This window comes from Echinops telfairi, unplaced genomic scaffold (genome assembly GCF_000313985.2).
Source record: "Echinops telfairi isolate 266 unplaced genomic scaffold, ASM31398v2 ScPeMD7_7424;HRSCAF=8462, whole genome shotgun sequence".
NCBI lineage: Eukaryota > Metazoa > Chordata > Mammalia > Afrosoricida > Tenrecidae > Echinops > Echinops telfairi.
The window spans coordinates 71,524,067-71,545,231 of NW_022111324.1; the positions used below are offsets into that span (position 1 = coordinate 71,524,067).

The 21,165-nt window shown below is 40.6% G+C and overlaps 1 protein-coding gene across 2 annotated transcripts in view; it reads right to left on the bottom strand.

Annotated features, from left to right (window-relative positions):
- The window catches only part of TAF1A (TATA-box binding protein associated factor, RNA polymerase I subunit A), a 31,286-nt gene extending 20,094 nt beyond the window's left edge, over positions 1-11,192 (bottom strand). The window contains exons 1-3 of one of the 2 annotated variants that reach the window (XM_004699925.2): positions 10,970-11,192; positions 8,489-8,611; positions 5,181-5,350 (exon numbers count right to left, since the gene is read on the bottom strand). In XM_004699925.2, the coding sequence (XP_004699982.1) occupies positions 5,181-5,350; positions 8,489-8,609 (291 nt within the window). In that variant the 5' untranslated portion in view covers positions 8,610-8,611; positions 10,970-11,192. Of the gene's footprint in view, positions 1-5,180; positions 5,351-8,488; positions 8,612-10,330; positions 10,453-10,969 lie in introns of those variants that run through there. The other variant, XM_045298043.1, reaches the window with a different exon arrangement.
- Positions 11,193-21,165: the final 9,973 nt, after the last annotated feature.

Sequence of the window (21,165 nt, forward strand, 5' to 3'; positions counted from 1 at the left end):
CTGGATAATGAATACAAGACATTGAAGTACAATAGATGCCTTTGAATCACGGCGTTAGCACCAAATAACACAGACACTATGGACTGCCAGAATGAAAAATCTGTCTTGGAAGAAATACAGCCAGAATGCTGTGTGTGACGATGACGGATTTCCTCTTACATACTCTGTACACATTATCAGGAGGGGACCAGTAGCAGGAGGCGGAGATCATTTTGGTAAAGCAGGTCAGTGAAAAAGAGGAAGAGCCTCAATGAATGGACTGATCCAGTGGCTGCAATGATGAACGCCAACACAGTAATGGTTATAGGGGTCTCCGAGTTGGAACGGACTTGATGGCACCTAATAATAAAAATGGTTGGAACGCTGGCATCGATATTTTCAACAGAAAGCTAGATAATTAAAAACAGATAATTTGTAAACCACTGATGAATTCCTTCATCTAACGAAACAAAGTCTATAAATGAAGAGTCAATAACTAGCTGAACGCCTATTACACTTTAATGCTTAATCTAACTTTAGTCCTTAAACTTTCCTAACAATGGCTAAATTTTTTTCTTAGCTGTGTCAGGTATTTAAGTGATGGTATGGTTACTACGCAGGTAAGTCAAAAAGTATTACTAATAGTTTCAGTTCATACATGCAATGGTTGTTTCCAAACATGTTTAACATGTCTCCATAATCAGCAGATTGCTGCAGACAAGGTTTTCAGTAATACACTTAAGCTTCGTTACAAAAAAAAAACCAACACAAAAAAAACTCACTGCCATCGAATTGATACTGACTCATAGCAACTACAGAACAGGGTAGAACTTCCCTGTGGGCTTATGAGACTGTAACTTTTAACAGGAGTAAAAAGTCCAGTCTTTCTCCCTCAGAGTAGCAGGTAGTTTCAAACTACTGACCTTGTAGTCAGCAGCCTAACATGTAACCACTACACCAGTGGAGCTCTAAGTCTTATTAAGGTGGCTTCAAAAAGAAGGTCCAATCAAAATAGTGGCCAGTTAAATTCAAGGCAGAGGGCACAGTGCAGAAGGTTATAGCAACAAAGGTGTAATCTTGACAGATTTTCTTAAAAGACAGGACCATCATAGGAGCTCATTATAAAGAAGCTTTAAGAAAATGGAAAAGACCCCAGACGCTGTATCTTTTGATAGGCGGGAACCATCAGCTTTCTTCATCACATTTGCTTATGCATCTTTGTCTTTGTCTTCAGTGATTGTGTCGGGAAGGTGAGCATCATGGAATGTCAGTTTAATAGAACAAAGTACTCTTGCATTGAGGGAGTACTTGGGTGAAGGCCCAATGTCCATTTGCTACCTTAATACTAAACTTATATATACATGTGCACATAGATGTATTTCCCCATTGTCATAAATATATTTACATATGTACATGCCAGGCTTGAAGATACACAAGCAGCCATCTAGCTGAGAAGCAACAAAGCCCACATGGAATAAGCACACCAGCCTGTGTAATCACGAGGTGTCAATGGGATCAGGTATCAGGGAGCAAAGAACAAAAAATCATACCATTGTGAATGAGGGGGAGTGCAGAGTGGAGACCCAAAGCCCATCTGTAGGCAACTGGACATCCCCTTACAGAAGGGTCGCGGGGAGGAGATGAGTCAGTCAGGGTGCGATGTAGCAACGATGAAACATACAACTTTCCTCTAGTTCTTAAATGCTTCCCCACCCCCCATCATGATCCCAATTATACCTTACAAATCCAGCTAGACCAAAGGATGTACACTGGTACAGATAAGAACTGGAAACACAGGAAATTCAGGACAGTTGAACCCCTCAGAACCAACAATGAGAGTAGCGATACCAGGAGGGTAAGGGGAAGGTCGGGTAGAAAGGGGGAACCGATCACAAGGATCTACATATAACCCCCTTCCAGGGGGCCAGACAACAGAAAAGTGGGTGAAGGGAGACATCAGACAGTGTAAGACATGACAAAATAACAATCCTTTATAAATTAACAAGAATTCATGAGGAGGGAGGCGGGGAAGGAGGGGAAAAAATGAGGAGCTGATACCAAGGGCTCAAGTAGAAAGAAAATGTTTTGAGAATGATGATGGCAACAAATGTACAAATGTGCTTGACACAATGGATGTATGTATGGATTGTGATAAGACTTGTACAAGCCCCGAATAAAATGATTTTTTTTTAATGGAAAAGTGCAATACTAAAAAAAGGCCAAGAAAGTTTCACTGAAGAATTTTTTCCAGCATTACATTTGCTCAGTCTTTGAGGGCAGCAAGGGCTGGCCTAAGATCATTTTCCAGGGAAATCTTACCCATCTACTCACTCTACAGCCCTCATCCTAACCAGACATTTTATTCCGAAACCTCAGAGGGCACTTAAAAGGAGCAAGATCCGACACTCTCAAGGATGCCCAAACTGCTGCTTTGATTCTGATGTGGTATACATTGAAGAGCTCAGAACTCTTTGGGGAAGGATTAGAGACTGAACACAGGCTTCAGAAGTGTATGGACCTAGATGGAGGAAATGTGAAGAAACAGTAGTCCCACATTTTTATATTTTTGTCTAATACAGGCTTCTATTATTTGGTAATATTTTTTTACTTACCCTCGCATTTCAATAAAGCCGATTTGAAATGGAGGAAGATTTTTCTAGCTGCTGTTTTTTCTTAAACACATTGGAGGCAGAGACAAGGGCAAGCAGTTAACTAGGTGAGATGACAATGGCTTGGACCAAGGTCTAGCAATGAAGGAAGTAAAAAGTCTTCTAGGTAAAGAAAATAGCCAAACTGAGGTAAGGAAGATTAGGCTTAAGGGTCAAGACAAAGAGTTTCACTTTAGACATAGTTAGGACAATATGATCATTAAATAACTAGTGATGTGTTATAAACAGCTGGAAATAAGAATGTGGAAATAAAAGATCAAAGTCAGGACCAAATGTATACAATTAGGAATCGTACTTAAGGTGAGGAAATGGAAAGAAATCACTAAAAGTGGATAAATATAAAGAAGAGGACTGAGCGATTGAAGTCTGGGACACTCCCATGGAAAAAGGCCAAGAGCAACCAGGAAAGGAAACTGAAGAATCAATAATGTATGAATAAAAACAATTCACTGTCCTGAAAATCATATAAAAAAATTGATCATACAAAATGAAGTGACCTACTGTTAATATTGTTGACAGATCGACTTAAATGAGCATCACCATTGGAGTTCGATGATATCTCATTGTTGTTTTGATAGCTATGAGTCAGAATTGACTCAATGACTACATAGGAACCCTGGTGGATTCCCATAGTGGATTACTCGTTGAGATACCTGCTACCACGGGGTCAGCAGTTCAACTCCACCAACCACTCAGAGGGAGAAAGATGAGGCAGTAAAAGATTTACTACCCAAAGGGGCAATTCTAATTTGTCCTACGAACGAGTTGAAGGCAACAGGTAATGGCTATGATAAAGAGCTCTGATGGTGATGTCAAGTAAACACTGGACCACTAACCTTAGGTTCAGCAGTTCACACACACTAGCCACTCCAGGGAAGAGATGAGGCTTTCTGCTAAACTGAAGCACTCTTCTTTGTGTCCTCCCTTACCTTGATCATTTTTTCCTGATTTCTTAATGAGCATATTGTTTTCACTGATTTATCCTCTCTCCAATTCCCACCCATGTAACCACCACAGAATGTTTCTTTTTTTGTGACATTTTTACAATAATAGTCTACTACAGAATTTGTCCCTTTAGAATAATCAATTTCACTCAGCATATATCCTCCAGGCTCATCCATACTATGAGATGTTTCAGATTCATTGTTATTCTTTAAGATTGCATAATATTATATTGTGTCCATGCACCATAGTTTGTTTATTCTTTTATCTGTTGAAGAGCCTTTACGTTGTTTCCATCATCTTGCTACAGTGAACAGTTCTGCAATGAACATAGGTGTGCATAAATCTATTGTGTCATAGCTCATCTTTATCTAGGATATAAAACCACCACTGGGAAGCTAGATCAATAGTATTTCTATTTCAAACATTCTAAGCATGTGTCACACTGTTTTCCACAGTGGTTGTACCATTTTACAATCCCACGAGCAGTGTATGAAGGTTCCAATCTTTGCACACTTTTGCCACTCAATTTCAGAACAGAAACTGAACTCATACCCCCAATTTTAGCCAAACATCAATACATAGGTCTACAAGGTGAACAATAAGACTGGGGAGGTATTCACTTGGGAACAACAGGGCAGCATTTGAACAAGAACAAAGTTCGGGGGGTGGGGGGCAGGAACAGGGTGAAGTTAGAAAAAAAGAGACACAAATGGGACACAAAAACAGTGTTTTTCTTGTTTCAAAAAAAATTGGATGAGGGATTACAAATAATGACATATATGCAAATAATGTTTCAATGCTATATAGTAGCTAATTCTTCTGACATGGAAAGCCATTGGACTTAGCCACACTGAGGCCATTGCTGACTACACAGTTTTGTTCAAATGGTGATGCTGGGTCTAAGGGAGTTTAAATGGAGAGGATTTGATAGAACTGGTATATACAACTCTTTCAAAGGGTTTTGCTGCAAGGGGGCATGGAAATGAAGCACAGTTAGTGAGGGGTGCAGGGTCAAGAAACAATTTAAACATGGAAGAAGTAACATGTTTACATGATGATGGGAAGCATTCTGTAAAAGGGGAAATTATTGGAATGAATGAATATTGGAGAACTGAGGATTCAAAGTTCAATGTACTTTCTTTTTGTTTTGTTAAATCATTTTATTAGGGAGTGGTATAACTCTTATCACAATTAATACATCCATCCATTGTGTCAAGCACATTTGTTCAATGTACTTTCTAAAACTCACTGCCATCCAGTTGATTCGAATCATAGGACAGAATCGAACTGCCCCTGGGGTTTCAAAGACTGTACACCTTTATGGGAGTAGAAAGCCTGCTCTTTCTCCCACCAAAGTACTTTCAGTTCCCTTTAAAAATTAAGGCTTTTAAAAAAAAAAAAATTAAGGCTTTTTTAAAGAGTACAAAAATACCCTGATGCAAATTCTCCACCATAAACTACCATAAACTAAGTAGTTTATGGTAATATTAATTCGTGATTTTACAAAGCTATTCTAGGCAGAGAGAGCTCAAGGGGCAGAAACTTGCTGGCATACAATTTCTTCTAGTACACTTAAACTTGGTTTACCTCAGGGGCAGCCTGCCTTTTGTTGGTATCTGTATCTTCCAAGGTCTGAAAATAACTATGCATATATTCTGCCGCTTTCTGCCACTGGTGCTTCAGCAGAGCTTCTTGAATCAAAGCTAAACATGCACTTGTCGTCTGAGCAAAATCCTTCTTCTTTTTGCCTCCAGTCACTATAAAGATGAAGAGAAGAAGCTTTACCCACCATGACACCAAATTCAAAGATTCAATCATCTTAATTCTAGCAAACAAACATTTTAACAAGTAGAACAATAGATAGTACTTGACCCAGCCCATCCCCAATATCAAAGTAGGTTCACATGAAATAAGCCTTTCCATACAGCTATAAGCTATTTCTACCAAATTAAAAGAATACCTTGTTTTTCATAAATCTATTAGTCTTCTTAGGCTACTTTGTGTATCAGAATTAATCACCCTTTCATTCTTGCACTAAAAAAATCTTGGGGCAATTTCCTAAAGAGTCCCTCAGTAGCACAGTCCTAGGTCCTTAGAATGGGTATTAAAAGTCAACAATAAGCAAACATGGCAATTATTATTTGTAGATGTTTTGATAACACAAAAGAGTTGAGGTTTTATATTTATAAAGAGACTGAGTTCCACTAACTCAATGCCATTGAGTAAATTAAATTAAAAGAGTTCTAGACATTGCCATTTACATCTTAGTATTGGCAATCTCCTTGTTAAGACTATTTCGGTTTGGGTACAGTCCTAATAACAGAGTGACTTCCCACATCACAAGTCCACTCTAGACTCATGTGCCCTGAACCACGGGAGTACACAAAGACCATGGGCACCTTGCTTTAAAATAATTTTAAAGCAATCAACTTGCAGTCTGTGAACTATCTTAAAGAATTCTTATTCTTTCTTAAAATGAATTTCCTATGCCAATAATCAAGTCCACACAATCACAATCACTACATGTTGTCTTAAGTTGAAATTGCGGGTAAAAACATACAGGTGAGAACGCGAACAGCTCAAACACGTCCATTTGCAGGTCAGGTTATTTCCAAATATTTGCATATCCAAACAGCAGAGGATTAAGCATTTTATAATAAATCACTGTAATTTTTTCAAGAGTTAGTTAGGAGTTCAAAGAACTGATACACTGCAATAGCTAAGCTCCATCTATTCCCTTCTTACTTACATGACTATGGTTTCTCCAAATTCACAGCAAATTAAAACAAAATAAAATAGAATTGATACTCTCTTCTCTTTCTAGAAATACATAGCATTCAATCGTACCTATATGAAGGAGCCCAGGTAAAAGTGTTAACAATGAGATAAACAATAATAAAATGTTACTCCTTATGCTTAGTATTTAACAAAATTTATAACATACAATATTTTGATCAAGTGGGTACATTATTAACTAAGTCTCTAGTCGGAATAAATATTAGTATTTAAACACTTATGATTCTAGGGTAGTAGTAAAACAAAAAGTGTAAAAGAAGACACATTATTTTTGATGCAAGGAGTGAAACAGAAGAACATAGAAAAGTATAAAAATGGATGATAGAAAGTATCACATTTCTATACTATTTAGATTACATTTAAAAGAGTAATAAAATTTTGTAAAATGTGAACATATGTTGGAAATTTATCTTTTGCAACTATTACACTCATAATAAAAATTTCATATGGCATCTTAAAACCATGCAAGCAGTACATTAAAAAAAAAAAAAAAAGCCTATCAGTTTCACATACCCTAAGAAACTGCCCTGGTGGTGTATTACTGGCCTGTGATCCTCAAGGTCAGCAGTTCTAACCACCAGCTGCTTCATGGGAGAAATATGGGGCTTTCTACTCCTGTAAAGAGTTACAGCCCAGAAACTCACAGGGCAGTTCTACTCTGTCCTACAGGGTTACTATGAGTCAACATCAACTTGATGGCGGAGTGAGAGAAACTGCACCCAATATCTGCTAGCCATAACTCAAGACTATCGTGTTGATTCTGACTCATAGGCCCCTACAGGCTAGAGTAGATCTGACCCTTTGGGTTTCCGGGGTATGTATGTATATATATAAAATGGGAGCAGAAAGCCTTATCTTTCTCCCATAGAGCAACTAGTGAAGTAGTTCTCAACCTTCCTAATGCTGAGACCCTTTAATACAGTTCCCCAGGTTGTGATGACCCCCCCACCATAAAATTATTTTCATTGCTACTTCATAACTATAATTTTGCCACTGTTATGAATCAGGTGACCCCTGTGAAAGGGTTGTTCGATGACCCCAAAGGGGTTGCGACTCACAGGTTAAGAACCACTAAACTAGTGTATTTGAACTGCTGACCATGCAATCAGCAACCCAACACATAAGCCCCAGGGGTACCCATCACCAAAATAGCTACCACAAAATCCTATAGTCAAAAGGACCCTAAGGTGCTACTAGATTCCCTGACAGCATACTGGGTTATGCATTGGACTGTTAACCACAAGATTATCAGTTCAAAACTACCAGCCACTCTGCTAGAGAAAGATGAGACTTTCTACTCCTATAAAGGTACAGCCTTGAAAACCCACAGAAGCAGTTCTACTCTACCCTAGAAGGGTCACTATGAATCGGAATTTACTTGATGGCTGCTTTTTTGTAGCTAGGAAGGTACCACTGCTTTTGGAGTTCTGACTCAGAGACTTCCCACTTCGCTGCAGGACGACACCACCAAGGGTATGTAAGCTTTCCTTCTCTCCCTTCTGTACCGGAGTCTTTCATGCCCTTTTCCACTTCTGATGGCTCGCTGTGCCTGCTGCGCAATAAGCAGCTTGTGGTGCCACAATGCTGTATCATGGTCACATCTCTTTCCTTGGTCAATCCCAAATCACAATTGCCACAACATGGACTACTTGCTATTAATTCAAAGGGGAAAAAAAAAATCTGAGAGGGGGAAAAAAATCAACTTAAAAAAAATGTATTGTTTTGCTTGCAGCTAAAAAAAAAGCCTTACTGCCACTGAGTCAAGACTTACTCATGGAAAAAAAAAGTCTTACTCATGGAGACCCTATAAATCAGGGAAGAACTTCCCCTGTCGATTTCTGAGAATGTAACTCTGTGCGAGAGGAAAAAGCCTCATCTTTCTCCCAACGAACAGCTGGTGGTTTTGAACTGCTGAATTTTCAATGAATACATAACCACTAACCAGGACTCCCTAGTTTAAAAAAAAATAATAATAAAAGACACACATATTCCCATCTTTAAAACTAAAGCTGTTCCCAACTCGGTTATTCATTCTGTATTCACACTGAGTTGTATCATGTCCTTGCATTGTTACAATGGCTCTATGTTATTTTACTTACCCACCATGTCCATCTGCTTTTGGAGCCATGGAATATATATCCCTGTACCAGAGAGCACTGAAGTTTCCACTCCTTTGGCCTCTGCCACGGGGCTCGTCAATTCATCACTGAAATTACTCATACCTATTTCACACAGAAAAGTCATCACCTTTTTTCTAATAAATATAATTTAGATCAGAAAAATTCATTGTACTGGTAGCTTCTTTAAAAGAAAAAAAAATTCAATTATGTATAACAGAACAAATCATTGCCCGGTCCTGTACCATCCTCACATGTGTTATGTTTGAGCCCACTATTACAGTCAATGTGTCAATCCATCTCATTAAAGGTCTCCCTCTCTTTATCTGCTCCCTCTATTTTACCAAGCATGATGTCCCTTTCTAAGAACTGGTCTCTGTTCTTAGTAAGTGAGACAAAGTCTTGCCATCCTTACTTCTATTGAGCATTCTGGTTATACTTCTTCCAAGATAGATTTGTTTCTTCTTCTGGAAGCCCATGGTACTTTCAATATTCTTCACCAACACCATAGGCATAGTAGCTGCTACTACGTTTTGGGTCCTTACTTTTTGCTTGGCATATAATGAACTAATGTAACGCTAAATTAACTAAGAGTAATCCTAGAGAGAGGAGATTAGAAACATACTTGGAGATAGTATCACTTGTACTTAATAACTGGATGTGGGAATTAGGGAAAGAGATCTGTGCATCTCTGGAAGCAAGTCCAAATTCAGCCTGGCATGACTTTCTTTCTAGAGCTACTGCCCTCCTCCACACATCGCTCACACTCTAGCCATGACCAGTAATTTGATGTTCTATTTCCTAAAAGTATCCCGTAGTTTTTCAACATTAAAATGGAGGAAAATAAAATGGCTTAGTGAAGGTAACTAAATTGCCCATGGTTAGAAAGGTGAGGGCAATATTCTAGGAAAGAGAAAGAATATAATAGAGTTTGACATGGATGGAGAAATGCAGTTGTAACTGATGCTGCTTGCTGAAAGTGAGGAGGACTTTAAGAACCTGCTGATGAAGACCAAGGATTGCAGTCTTCAATATGTATTACAATTCAATATAAAGAAAACCAAAATCCTCACAAGTGGACCAACAGGGAACATCAGTGATAAATGGAGAAACATTTGAGGTTGTTAAAAGATTTTGTCTTGCTTGGATACACAATCAATGTTCATGGAAGCAGCAGTCAGGAGCTCAAAGGACACACTACATTGGGTAAATCTGCTACACAAGACCTCTTTAGAATGTTAAGCAGCAAGGATGCTACCATGAGCACTAAAGGTGTGCCCTACCCAAGCTATGGTATTTTTAAACACCTTATATGCATATGAAAGATGGAAACTGAATAAAGAAGACAGAAGAAAAATGGATGTGTTTTAATTTTGGTTCTGGCAAAGAATACTGAAAGTACTATGGGCTGCCAAAAGAACTAATAAATCTGCCTTAGAAGTAGTACAACCAGGATGCTCCTTAGAAGAAAGATGTCTATCTCATGTACTTAGGACATGTTGTCAGGAGAGACCAGTCCTTGGAGAAGGACATCAAGTTGGGTAAAGTAGAGGGGCAGCCAAGGAGAAGGTCCTCTATAAATGGATTTGACACAGTGTTTACAAAAATGGGCTCAGGATTAGGTACAATAGTGAGACTGGAGCAGGACCTGGCAGTGTTTTGCTCTGTTATGTTCTATGGGTCACAACCGACTCAATGGCCTCTAACAACAGCTGATGTTGAAAAATGAACCTACGTATAATGGACTTGCTCCCAAAGATGCCCGGGGTCCCTCTCCCTAATCTCCCATACTCAACGAATTATTAGTTACTGTTGATTACTCACCCAATCCACCACCATTCAGCCCATTCCAATTCCTTGTGACCCCACAGACACAGTACATCGGCTCCTTCAGGTTTTCAAGACTATAAATATTTCTTCAGGGAATCAACTACTGATGGGTTTGAATTGTTGATCTTCCCTTTGAAGAAAAAGTAAAACCTCACTGCCATCGAGTCGATTCTGACTCATAACAACCCTAAAGGCCAGTGTAGAACTGCCTTATATGGGTTTCTGAGATTGTAATTCTTTTTATAAAAGCAGAAAGACTTCTCTTTCTCCCCAGAGCAGCTGGTGGGTTTGAATTGCTAACCTTGAGATTAGCTGCCCAACTCGTAACCCACTATTCCAAACTAAAAACAGGTACATCTTAATCCAGAAATGCAATCATCTTTTTATCTACTGCTCCACATACTTATCCCATCTTCCCTCTTCCATCTCACACCTTCTTTTAAGTCACTTTCCCGCTTTTCCTGGACTACCGCAGTCGCTCTCGTTACTTTGCCTCAGTTTGCCTCTCCTCTTATAGCCAAAGCAAACTTTGTAAAACCAAAGTCTATGTTTACGAGCATGGTTTTATATAAGCACTGAATCTGAATCGGACCAACAATGTATTTTAAAGGGATGGTTAGAGATCTCCCTTACCTAACTGGCAAAGTCCGAAACCGGCGTCACGCAGTTACCACAGTAACCAGAGCTTCTCCGCTACCTCAACCTTGCTCTCAGAATTCAAGATTCCGGAGAATCGAGAGAAAATAGCAACACGACTGCATCCTACTTTGAACGCGAGCGAACAACAGTGGCCAACATCTGCGGCACTTGCCCGTCTGAAGCGGGCGGCTCCTTGGTAATGCTAACCCCGTCTCGGGAATCCGTCGGAAAGCCGGAGGAAACTCTCGCCGGAAGCGACGACCGCCAGCGTTTCCGGTGAGCATGCGCAAACTCTACATCCGGCGCCTAGTCGGCGCGCTGACGTAACCCAGCCTAACCCCGCCTTCAGCCGTGACGTGGTCGTTATCTATTCGTCGACCCCGGAACTGAGAGAAACCTACTCTCGCCTACTGTGTTTTCTCCGATTTATGCTTGCATCTGTGCCAACCTAATTTTCAGGTGAGGGGAGTGCGACTGGACTAGTTAAAAATAGAATATCACTTTTCTGGGGTTATACCAAATGGCTGCTCCGCTGGAGGCGTGGCTGATGGCACAAATGAGATAGGTTCTTGCATGCTCTTTAAACTTTACCCTGTGATTAAAGTTTTAGCTTTGACCTGGGGTAAATGTAAGTCACTGGCTACCTCACCATTGTTTGACCAGAATCTCATTTTTCTCCTCAGCACAGACTGTTTTGCCTAACCGCCCCCGACCCCCCTTGGCCACCTTTCATGAGGGGCATTGACAAACCTTTATGGAAGAAGGATCGGGTTGGAAGTAAAGTGAAATGATAGAGGAAGTTGGAGGATTCTTGAGATGTTGGTCCTGAAATATCAGAGTCACAAGAGAACACAATATATGCTTGTAAGGAGCCCTGGTAGACTAGTGGCTTACGTGTTGGGCTGTTAAACTCAAGGTCAGCTGTTAGAATCCACCAGCCATTCCCCGGAAAAAAGTTGAGACTTTCTACTCCCGTACAGTCTCTGAAACCCACTGGGTCAGTGCTGTAATCTGCAGGGTTGCTATGAGTCAGTGTCGACTCCGTGGCAGTGAGTTTGGTTTGGTAAGACCTGTGCATGGATTCCTTGAAATGCTATAGATACTTGAATGCTATGAATGTTGTCTTAGTACCCATGGCAATGGTTAATGGATTTTCCAGAAAAGTTCCTCCTCCTGGTGTCATAAGTATGGCTAGCCCACCACAAGTCTGTGCCTGAACTTGACAAGCAGATAATGACTTAAATCACAGTGTAGACTGAGCACATAGACAAAAGTACGAAGTCATGAATTTCTAGTCTGTATGCTTGGTGAGACTATATTTACTGCCTTGTTAGGAGGTATAATTTCACCAAACTGTTGCAAGAAATTCAGAATCCCCATAATGAAGAAGGAATAACTGATTTTCCTTAAAGTTCTCCCACAGCTTTCAGCAGTAGTAGATAAGAGGAAAAATGAAGGGTAAATGTCTTTATGTGCCCTGCCTCTTGTATGCTTTTCTCATAACTGATGAAAATGTATTGAACTGAAGAAAGTAAAAAGGCTTTACCACATTATATGTCAGACAATAGCATAACCAACGTTTTGAAAAAGGAATGTAATGCCAAAATACAAAATAAAACAGGCATGCCAAAGACAGATATCTAGGAACTGAAAATGCTTTCATAACTGCTTTGTGTGGAAGAGCAACTGGATATAAAGAGTTCCATTAAAAAAACAGGCACTCATGTTTAGGGAATAGCAGTCCCATGAGTCTTTCCTATGTAATAATCTATTGACTAATGAGATTCAGACAAACAACTAGAGGTATCAACATATGTTAACTATACTAAATCATAAGCAATTTGGATAATGAATAAGGAAGACTGCAGAAGAATCGATGCATTTGAATTACAGTGATGGTGAAGAATATTTAAAAGTACCATAGACTGCCAAGAAATTATATATAGTAGTTACATAATCTGGTGTCAATTCCGGCTTGAGAGGATTAAGACTGAAGGGGTGGAGTCTAGTCTGTCAATCTTGTATTCCCAGTGAGGCCTCTGTGCGAGCCTGGCCTTCCCCTGAGGATTCTGGGAATTCCTAGATTTCCTCCTTGGAGGCCGGAGAGACTCTCTCTCTCTGCTTGCTCCCTAAGAGATGCTCCACTGACAAGGCTCACCCCCTGGCAGACATTTCTGAGGAGAAGCCACATGGCACATGGCACATGATAGACCCCATGCCCTGGGAACTGGGGGAGCCACATGGAGACCCCTGCCAGTGCTGAGATGCTTCTACTGCCACTGGATCCACAAGACTTTGCACTCACTGGCCTGTGATCTTCCTGCACTTGGCATCATTGCGTGTGTTTTGTGAGTCTGAAGAGGACTCTATAGATTGGTATCAGACATAAGGGCTAATATCAGACTTATGGACTTGATCTGGACTGGACTGGGATTTTTCTCAATATTTAACTGATCTTGTAGATAAAGCTCTTTCTTCTACACATATGAGTGTCTATGGATTTGTTTCTCTGGTCTACCCAGACTAACACAAGATATGTCTTGGAAAAAATATAGCCAGACTGCTCCTTAGAAGCAATGATGAGGTGTTTTTTTAAATAGAACATTTTACTGGGGGCTCTTACATATATTATAACAATCCACACATCCATTATCTTAAGCAGACATATACAATTGTTGGCGTCAACAATTTCTAAAGATTTTCTTTCTTCTTGAGCCATTTGATAGCAGCTCCTCTTTTTTCCCTCCCTCCCCCACCTTGCCATCCCCACAAGCCCTTCATATATAGATAGATAGATATAGATATATATAGATATATATTATATATAGATATATATAATTTATACATATCTTACCACCCATTCTATCCCTTCACCTAATGTCCTGTTTTTTGTCCCCCTCAAGGGGATTTATTCTGCCGTCATTGTCATTCATTCCCCTTCTCCGTCCCCTCCCCTTCCTCCCCCTTCCCTTCCCTCCCCCTGCTGAGATTTTGTCTCGTGTATTTTGGGCTTGTGATCAGGAGAGACCAGCCCCTGGAGAAGAGCATCATACTTGGTAAAGTAGAGGGCAGTGAAAAAGAGGAAGACCCTCCACACAGTAGATTGACACAGACATCGTGGCAGCAATGTAAAAATGTGTTTATGTGCAAGCATAAAAATGATTATGAGGATGGTACAGGAATAAGCAGTGTTTCAGTGAGTTGGGCATGGGGTTGTTATGAGTCGGACAGGATTTGATTGTATTCCCAGAACATGGGTTCTCTAGCCAAAAAATGACTCTACTGCCAACTTCAGAGGCAGTAGCTGTCAAAGTAGAATCAACAATAGTAACATGAATGGAGTAAAGCTGTGGGCTTGGAGCCTTCTGGATCTGAATTAGCTGATGGGACAAACTCGTAAGAAAAAGCTGCTGCAAAAGTCTAGTAATTGGAATTTGGAATGTACAGAGTATGAATCTAAGAAAATTAGAAGTCTTTGTAATGAAATGGATTGATAACCAAGGTATTTGGAGAGCTGAAATGGTATTGGTCATTTTGTATCTGAAAATTGTATGGTGTAATTTACCAGGACTGACACAAGAGGAACAGCTTTGCAGTCATAGTCAAAAGGACATTTCAATTTCTATTTTGAAATACAAGGAGTCTGCGATAGGATTATATCTATCTGCTTTGGGGGAAATCCAGTCAATACAACTATTATTCAAATATATGCACCAACCACAAAAGGTAGTGATGAAGAACATGAAGAATTCTACGAACATCTTCAGCCTGGAATTGATCAAATGTGCAATCAAGATATATTGATAATTATTGGCTATTGGAATGCAAAAGTAGGAAACAAAGAGGAAAGAACAGTGGTTGGAAAATATGGTCTTGGTGATAGAAAAGAATCCTCACCCCTGAACCAGTAGGTAACATCATGATAAACAGAAAAAAGTTTGAAGTTGTCAAGGATTTTGTCATGCTTGGATCCATAGATCAGTGCTCATGAAAGCAGAAGTTATGACATCAAAGAACACAGTTTATTGGGTAAATCTGCTGCATGAGATCTCTTTATGGTGTTGAAAACCAAAGATGTTATTCTGAGGGCTAATATTTTCAATCACATATGCATATGAAGGTTGGGCATTGGATAAGGAAGACTGACAAATTGATGCATTGGGACTGTGGGTGTTGACAAGATATTGAAAGTACCATGGACTGCAAAAAGAACAAAGCACAGTCAGAATGCTCCTTAGAGGCAAGGACTGTGAGACTTCATCTCAATTACTTTAGACATGTTTCAGGAGACAAGTAGAGGGGCAGCGCAAAAGAGAAAGACCCTCAACTAGATGGTTTAACACAGTGGTTGCAACTGTGGGCTCGAACAATGTAGCAATATTGAGGATGGCTCCAGACCGCGCAGTGTTGTGAGTAGGATTGACTTGGGTCAGAACCAACGCGAAACATGTGTGAGTCTGGGTACTTTAGAGAAAAAAAATCCACAGAAACTCATGTATAAGAGAGTTTTATATAAAGTTTAAGTGCACATCAAGAAAACATCCCAACCCAGTGCTTCCCAAGCTCACAAGTCCAGCATTAGCCCTTATGTCCAACACCGATCCACAAAGCCCTCCTCCATCTCACAAAAGACACAGGTGGACGCCAACTGCAGGAGGAAAGTTGAGTCAGTGAACATGTAAGCATCTCGGCGCTAGCAGGGGTCTCCCCACGCTGCTCCAGCACCCAGGGCTGCATCAGGGTAGGTCCATGCAGCTTCTCCTCAGGGATGTCTCACAGGAAGTGAGCCTTGCCAGCTGAAGCAGGGAACTGGCTAAGGCAGCTGCACCCTGGTCCAACCATCAGAAAGCAAGAGACCCAAGAACTAGAAAGGCGAGGTTTACCAAGCCATTTATCCCACTGCCCTTCAATTAACCCCACATGTGTTTATTGGCCAGGTTGACACAATAAACTAACTACCTCACAGCACCTACCAATAACAAAGGGATACTCTTGATTGATTGTTCGATAAGCATCAAAGAACAAAAAAGTCATATCATTGTAAAGGTGGGTGAGTGCAGAGTGGAGACTCAAAGCCCATCGGTAGGCAACTGGACACACCCTCACTGAAGGGTTGTGGAGAGGAGATGAGCCAGTCAGGGTGCAGGGTAGCAATGATGAAACATATAACTTTCCTCTAGTTCTTAAATGCTTCCCCCACACACTTCTATCATGATCCCAATTCTACCCTACAAATTTGGCTAGACTAGGTTATGTACATTGGTACAGATAGCAACTGGAAACACAGGGAATCCAGGACAGATGACTCCTTCAGGACCAGTGGTGAGAGTGGAGATGCCTGGAGAGTGGAGGGAATGTGGGGTAGAAAGGGGGAACTGATTACAAGAATCTACGTATAGCCTCCTCCCTGGGGGATGGACAGCAGAGAAGAGGGCAGGGGGAGACGTCAGACAGTGTAACATATGACAAAATAATAATTTATGAATTATGAAGGGTTCATGAGGGAGGGGAGTGGGGAGGGAGGGGGAAAATGAGCAGCCGATATTAAGGGCTAAAGTAGAAGGCAAATGTTTTGAGAATGATGATGGCAACAAATGTACATATGTGCCTGACACGATGGATGTACAGATTGTGATAAGAATTGTACAAGCCCCCAATAAAATGATTAAAAATAAACACAGGACAATCATGGGGCCTTATTATAAAGAAGTTTTTAAGAAAACGGAAAACTGAACTGGTGAGGAAAAGGTCAGGAAAATTGCACTGAGAAACCTTTGTCCATCACACCTGCGAACCTGCTCCTTCTTAGAGGGCAGCAAATGCTCCTCTGAGAGAATTTCGCTGGGAAACCTTGTGCTGTCCACCCTCAGTCCTGAACGTGGCCCTTCAGACTCCTTTTTGATCTCCAATCTCAAAGACTATTGAAAAGGAACACAATTTCAGATCCCCACAGATGCCAGGACTACAATTTGGATGTGGGATAAATTAAAAATCAATGCATTCTTTGGGGAAGAGTTGGAGAGATGAGCACACTTTGTTCAAAAGTGTCTACACCTAACCGGACGACATGCAGAGAAAAATAGCTTTGCATTTTAATTTTTTTGTTATTTAATAAGTTTCTATGATTTTTTAAGCAATACTATTGGACTTATCTCATAATTTGGTAGGATAAATTATGCATTATTGGCAAACAAGCCATTATTTTTTATTTACATTTTAAAACAAAAATCAGCAGGCACCCTCACCCCATCTCTGAGCAGGCTCAGGACTGATGCAAAGTTGAGAAATGCTTCTCATGCACATGCTATGCTTCTTTCTCCTGGGCACCACTATGTCCCACTTCCATGCAGGCGGGGAGAACACCAAAAACAAAAGATCCGTTCGGGAAGCACAGCTGTTTACATTCCTGGAGGGTAAGGCATGTGAGGCAAGGAGAGGATGAGGTTGTCTTCTTTTCTCTTCAACCTGTTCCTTCTTGTATGTCCTTCTGGTTTTCCTCTCTTCCCGCTTCCTTGAAAACATCCCTTCCTTCACTTCTCAGGTCTGAACTCCCAGGAGTCAGTTTTCAGTTTTGATATTTAGCCCTCTATAAATCCAACCTCCACTGCCCATTGGCCAGTTTGTCTTACTATAATGGCTTACATATTGCTCGGATGCTGGACCTTATGCCATTGGTATACCAAATACCGGAAGGATCACCTTGGTGGGCAGGTTTCAGCAAGTTTTCAGGCTAATGCAGAGTACGAAGAAAGGCCTGGTACTCTAAGTCTGAAAATTACCAGAGAAAACTATATGCACCATAGCAGGACACTATCCAAATCTCTTGCTTTGGGGATGAATCGCTACAGAGAAACATCCGATTTGATGAAATAAAGGATCAATGGAGGTGTGGGAGGCCTTGGTGCAATGAATTTTCAGTCAGTGTAAAGGCGGATGGGTTTCTAAAGCCATTATCTCCTAGATGTCCATTCTTGTTTCTACCTACATGTGTTGTTATTAACAGTTGCAATCAAGTTGATTCTGATCCATAGCCACGCCACATAACTCAAACTCACTGCCATCAGGTCAGTACTGACACATAACGACCCTATAGGGCAGGGGAGAACTGCCCTTGGGAGTTTCTAAGACTAACTACTTATGGGAACAAAAGGAGTGAAAAGCCCCTTCTTTCTCCTGAGGGATGCCTGGTGGTTTCAAACTGCTGACTTTGCAGATCTCGGCCCAAAACATAACCACTACACTACCAGGGCTCCTTTGTTGCCCGGACAATATCCACATCTGTCACTGGGTTCCCTGCAAGTGCACACACAGATGCTCATGCCCAGAGGCTTCCAAGTCTGACTTTACTTAGACACATTTTGCCCCACTTCTCCTGTAGTAAATACTGTCTTTTCTGGCTCTGGCTTTGAACAGACTAATAAATAATAATGATGAGAATAATTCATCTTTAGGTGTTCTTATGTTCAACAGACTTCTCTTTTTAAATTTTTTATCAGTTTAGTTTATTTTTAAGTATGGAAAATAGATGAGCTAGAACTGTGGATGTACTATGATTTCAAAATTACTGAGACAAAAATTTTTGTCAGCAACATTTAAATATTTCCCAAAGTTACATAAGAAGCCATCTGAGGACCTGGGGGAAAACATTCAGTTCTTATGTAAACTCTCTGCCATTGAGTAATGCTGAGTCATAGTGGCCCCCATGGGTTTCTAAGACAGTAACTGTTTGTGGGAGTAGTTTTTCTCCCTTGGAGCGTCTGATAGTTTCAAACTGCCAGATCACAGCCTAATGCATATCTACTATACAACCAGGGCTCCGATTTTTATATAATTACTGGATACATAGGAGTCAAGATGTTAACAGGTAAGTGCCAAATTGTTCAAGAGACTGTGCCAAGCATTTGTGCAGAGGCCTTAGCAGGTGCACACAGAGAGAGGCAAGGGGGCAGAAGAGGGCTTTGGAGAACATTTTGACATTTTCATTTGCTTACCTGTAAACATTCAGCAATTTAAGCTCTTAAACTTTAGTTTCTTCTTCTATTCTACTGTGTAAATGATATTAACTGTAACAAATGGTTGTTCTAAAACTTAGTTAAAACACCAAAGCAAAAGAAACAAAGAAAATAACTCAACTACCGTCTAAATCTGAAGGAGGGGACCTCGATGCTCCATTCCCTTGCTGTTCTGTTGCACCCCCTTAGTGTTTTGCCTCAGTGTGGCGGGATCAGATTGGGTGCAATTCCCATACTGTGTCTCCGGTGTTGTCCCCTATAGAACTATGGGTCAGTGAGGGGCATCATGTCTCATAGTGGGGCCATCTAGCTCAGAAGCAACAAAGCATGCATGGAATAAGCACACCAGCCGGTGCGATCACGAGGTGTCCAAGGGATCAGGTATCAAGCATCATCAGAACAAAAAATCTTACCATAGTGAATGTGTGGGGGAGTGCACAGTGGAGACCCAAGGCCCATTTGTAGGCCACTGGACATCCCCTTACAGAAGGGTCTTGGGGAGGAAGACGAGCCAGTCAGGGTGCGATGTAGCAACGATGAAAAATACAACTTTCCTCTAGTTCCTAAATGCTTCCTCCCCCCCCACTATCATGATCCCAATTCTACCTTACAAATCTGGCTAGACCAGAGGATGTACACTGGTACAGGAAGGAACTGGAAACACGGAATCCAGGAGAGACGATCCCTTCAGGATCAGTGGTGTGAGTGGGGATACTGAGAGCGTAAAGGGAGGGTGGGTTGGAAAAGGGGAACCGATTACAAGGACCTACATGTGACCTCCCTGGGGGACGGACAACAGAAAAGTGGATGAAGGGAGATGTCGGATAGGGCAAGATATGACAAAATAATAATTTATAAATTATCAAGGCCTCATGAGGGAGGGGAAAAAATGAGGACCTGATGCCAGGGGCTTAAGTGGAGAGGAAATGTTTTGAGAATGATGAGGGCAATGATGTACAAATGTGCTTTACACAATTGATGTATGTATGGATTGTGATAAGAGTTGTATGAGCCCCTAATAAAATGATTTTTTAAAAAAAGCCTTCAGTGACTTTCTCTGACCATAGTCAAGGGGTGTGAAGAGCTTGGTTACCAGACAGAGAATATTGTAGAAAGGATTATAGTAAATTAAAATGGAGCATCTGATTTGATCCCCTTTTTGACACATCTAAAAGTTCCAGCAGTTGGGGTGCGGGCGTGTGGATGAAGCCTCCAGTGACTCTCCTCTGAACACAGAGCAGGGATGAGAACAGCCTTGCTGTCCTGCTGAATGCTTCAGAAAGTGGATTATGATAGATGTAACTAGGTGGAAATCGATATTTATTATTGGATCTCACTTTTGGCCCATTTTAAAGTTTTCTAATTTTTAATATTTTGTCTTCTTTCCAACTGGGGTTTTTCTCTATTTTATTTTATTATTGTTGTTAGCTTTTTGACTCTTTGTTTTGTGTTTCTGTATGTTTTTCAGTATATGAATTCCAGGAGGGGTGAATCTATACAGATAGTACCTGGATTCATGGTTCATTGGGGGTATGCCAGGAGGGATTGGGAGGAAATGGAGAGCTATTAACAAGAAGTTCAAGAAAAAAACAAATATTCTAAAGTTGACTGTGGTGATGATTGTACACACTTCTTGATCTAATTGACTGTTGAATTGTATCATATTTGGATTATGTCCTAATAAAACTCAACTATTATACAGTTAATTCCGATTCATAGTAGGCCTTTAGGACAGATTTGAACTTCTCCAGTGAGTTTCTGAAACTGTAAATATTTACACAAGGGGAGAATCTCATCCTTCTCCCTAAAAGTATGTCAGGAAATGGGGTGGTTCAAATTACTGTTCTTCAGTTAGCAGCTTAATTTGTAACCCACTACACCATCAAAGCTCCTTACACACAGAAAAAGTTTAAAATGATACATGTGACCCAAGGCTGGATTAAAGCGAGTTAGGCTCTAAAGACTGACGATCTGTGATTTCTTAACTTCTGATTGCAAGAACATTGACTGTGGATCCACGTAAAATTAAGTCCTTGACAACTCCAATCTTTTCTCTGTTTAATCATGATTTTGTTCACTGGTTGACATGTGAGGTTTGTGGTTTTCTTTACATTGAGTTGTAATTGTGTTAGTCTGGATACATTAGAGAAACAAATCTACAGAAACTCATATGTATAA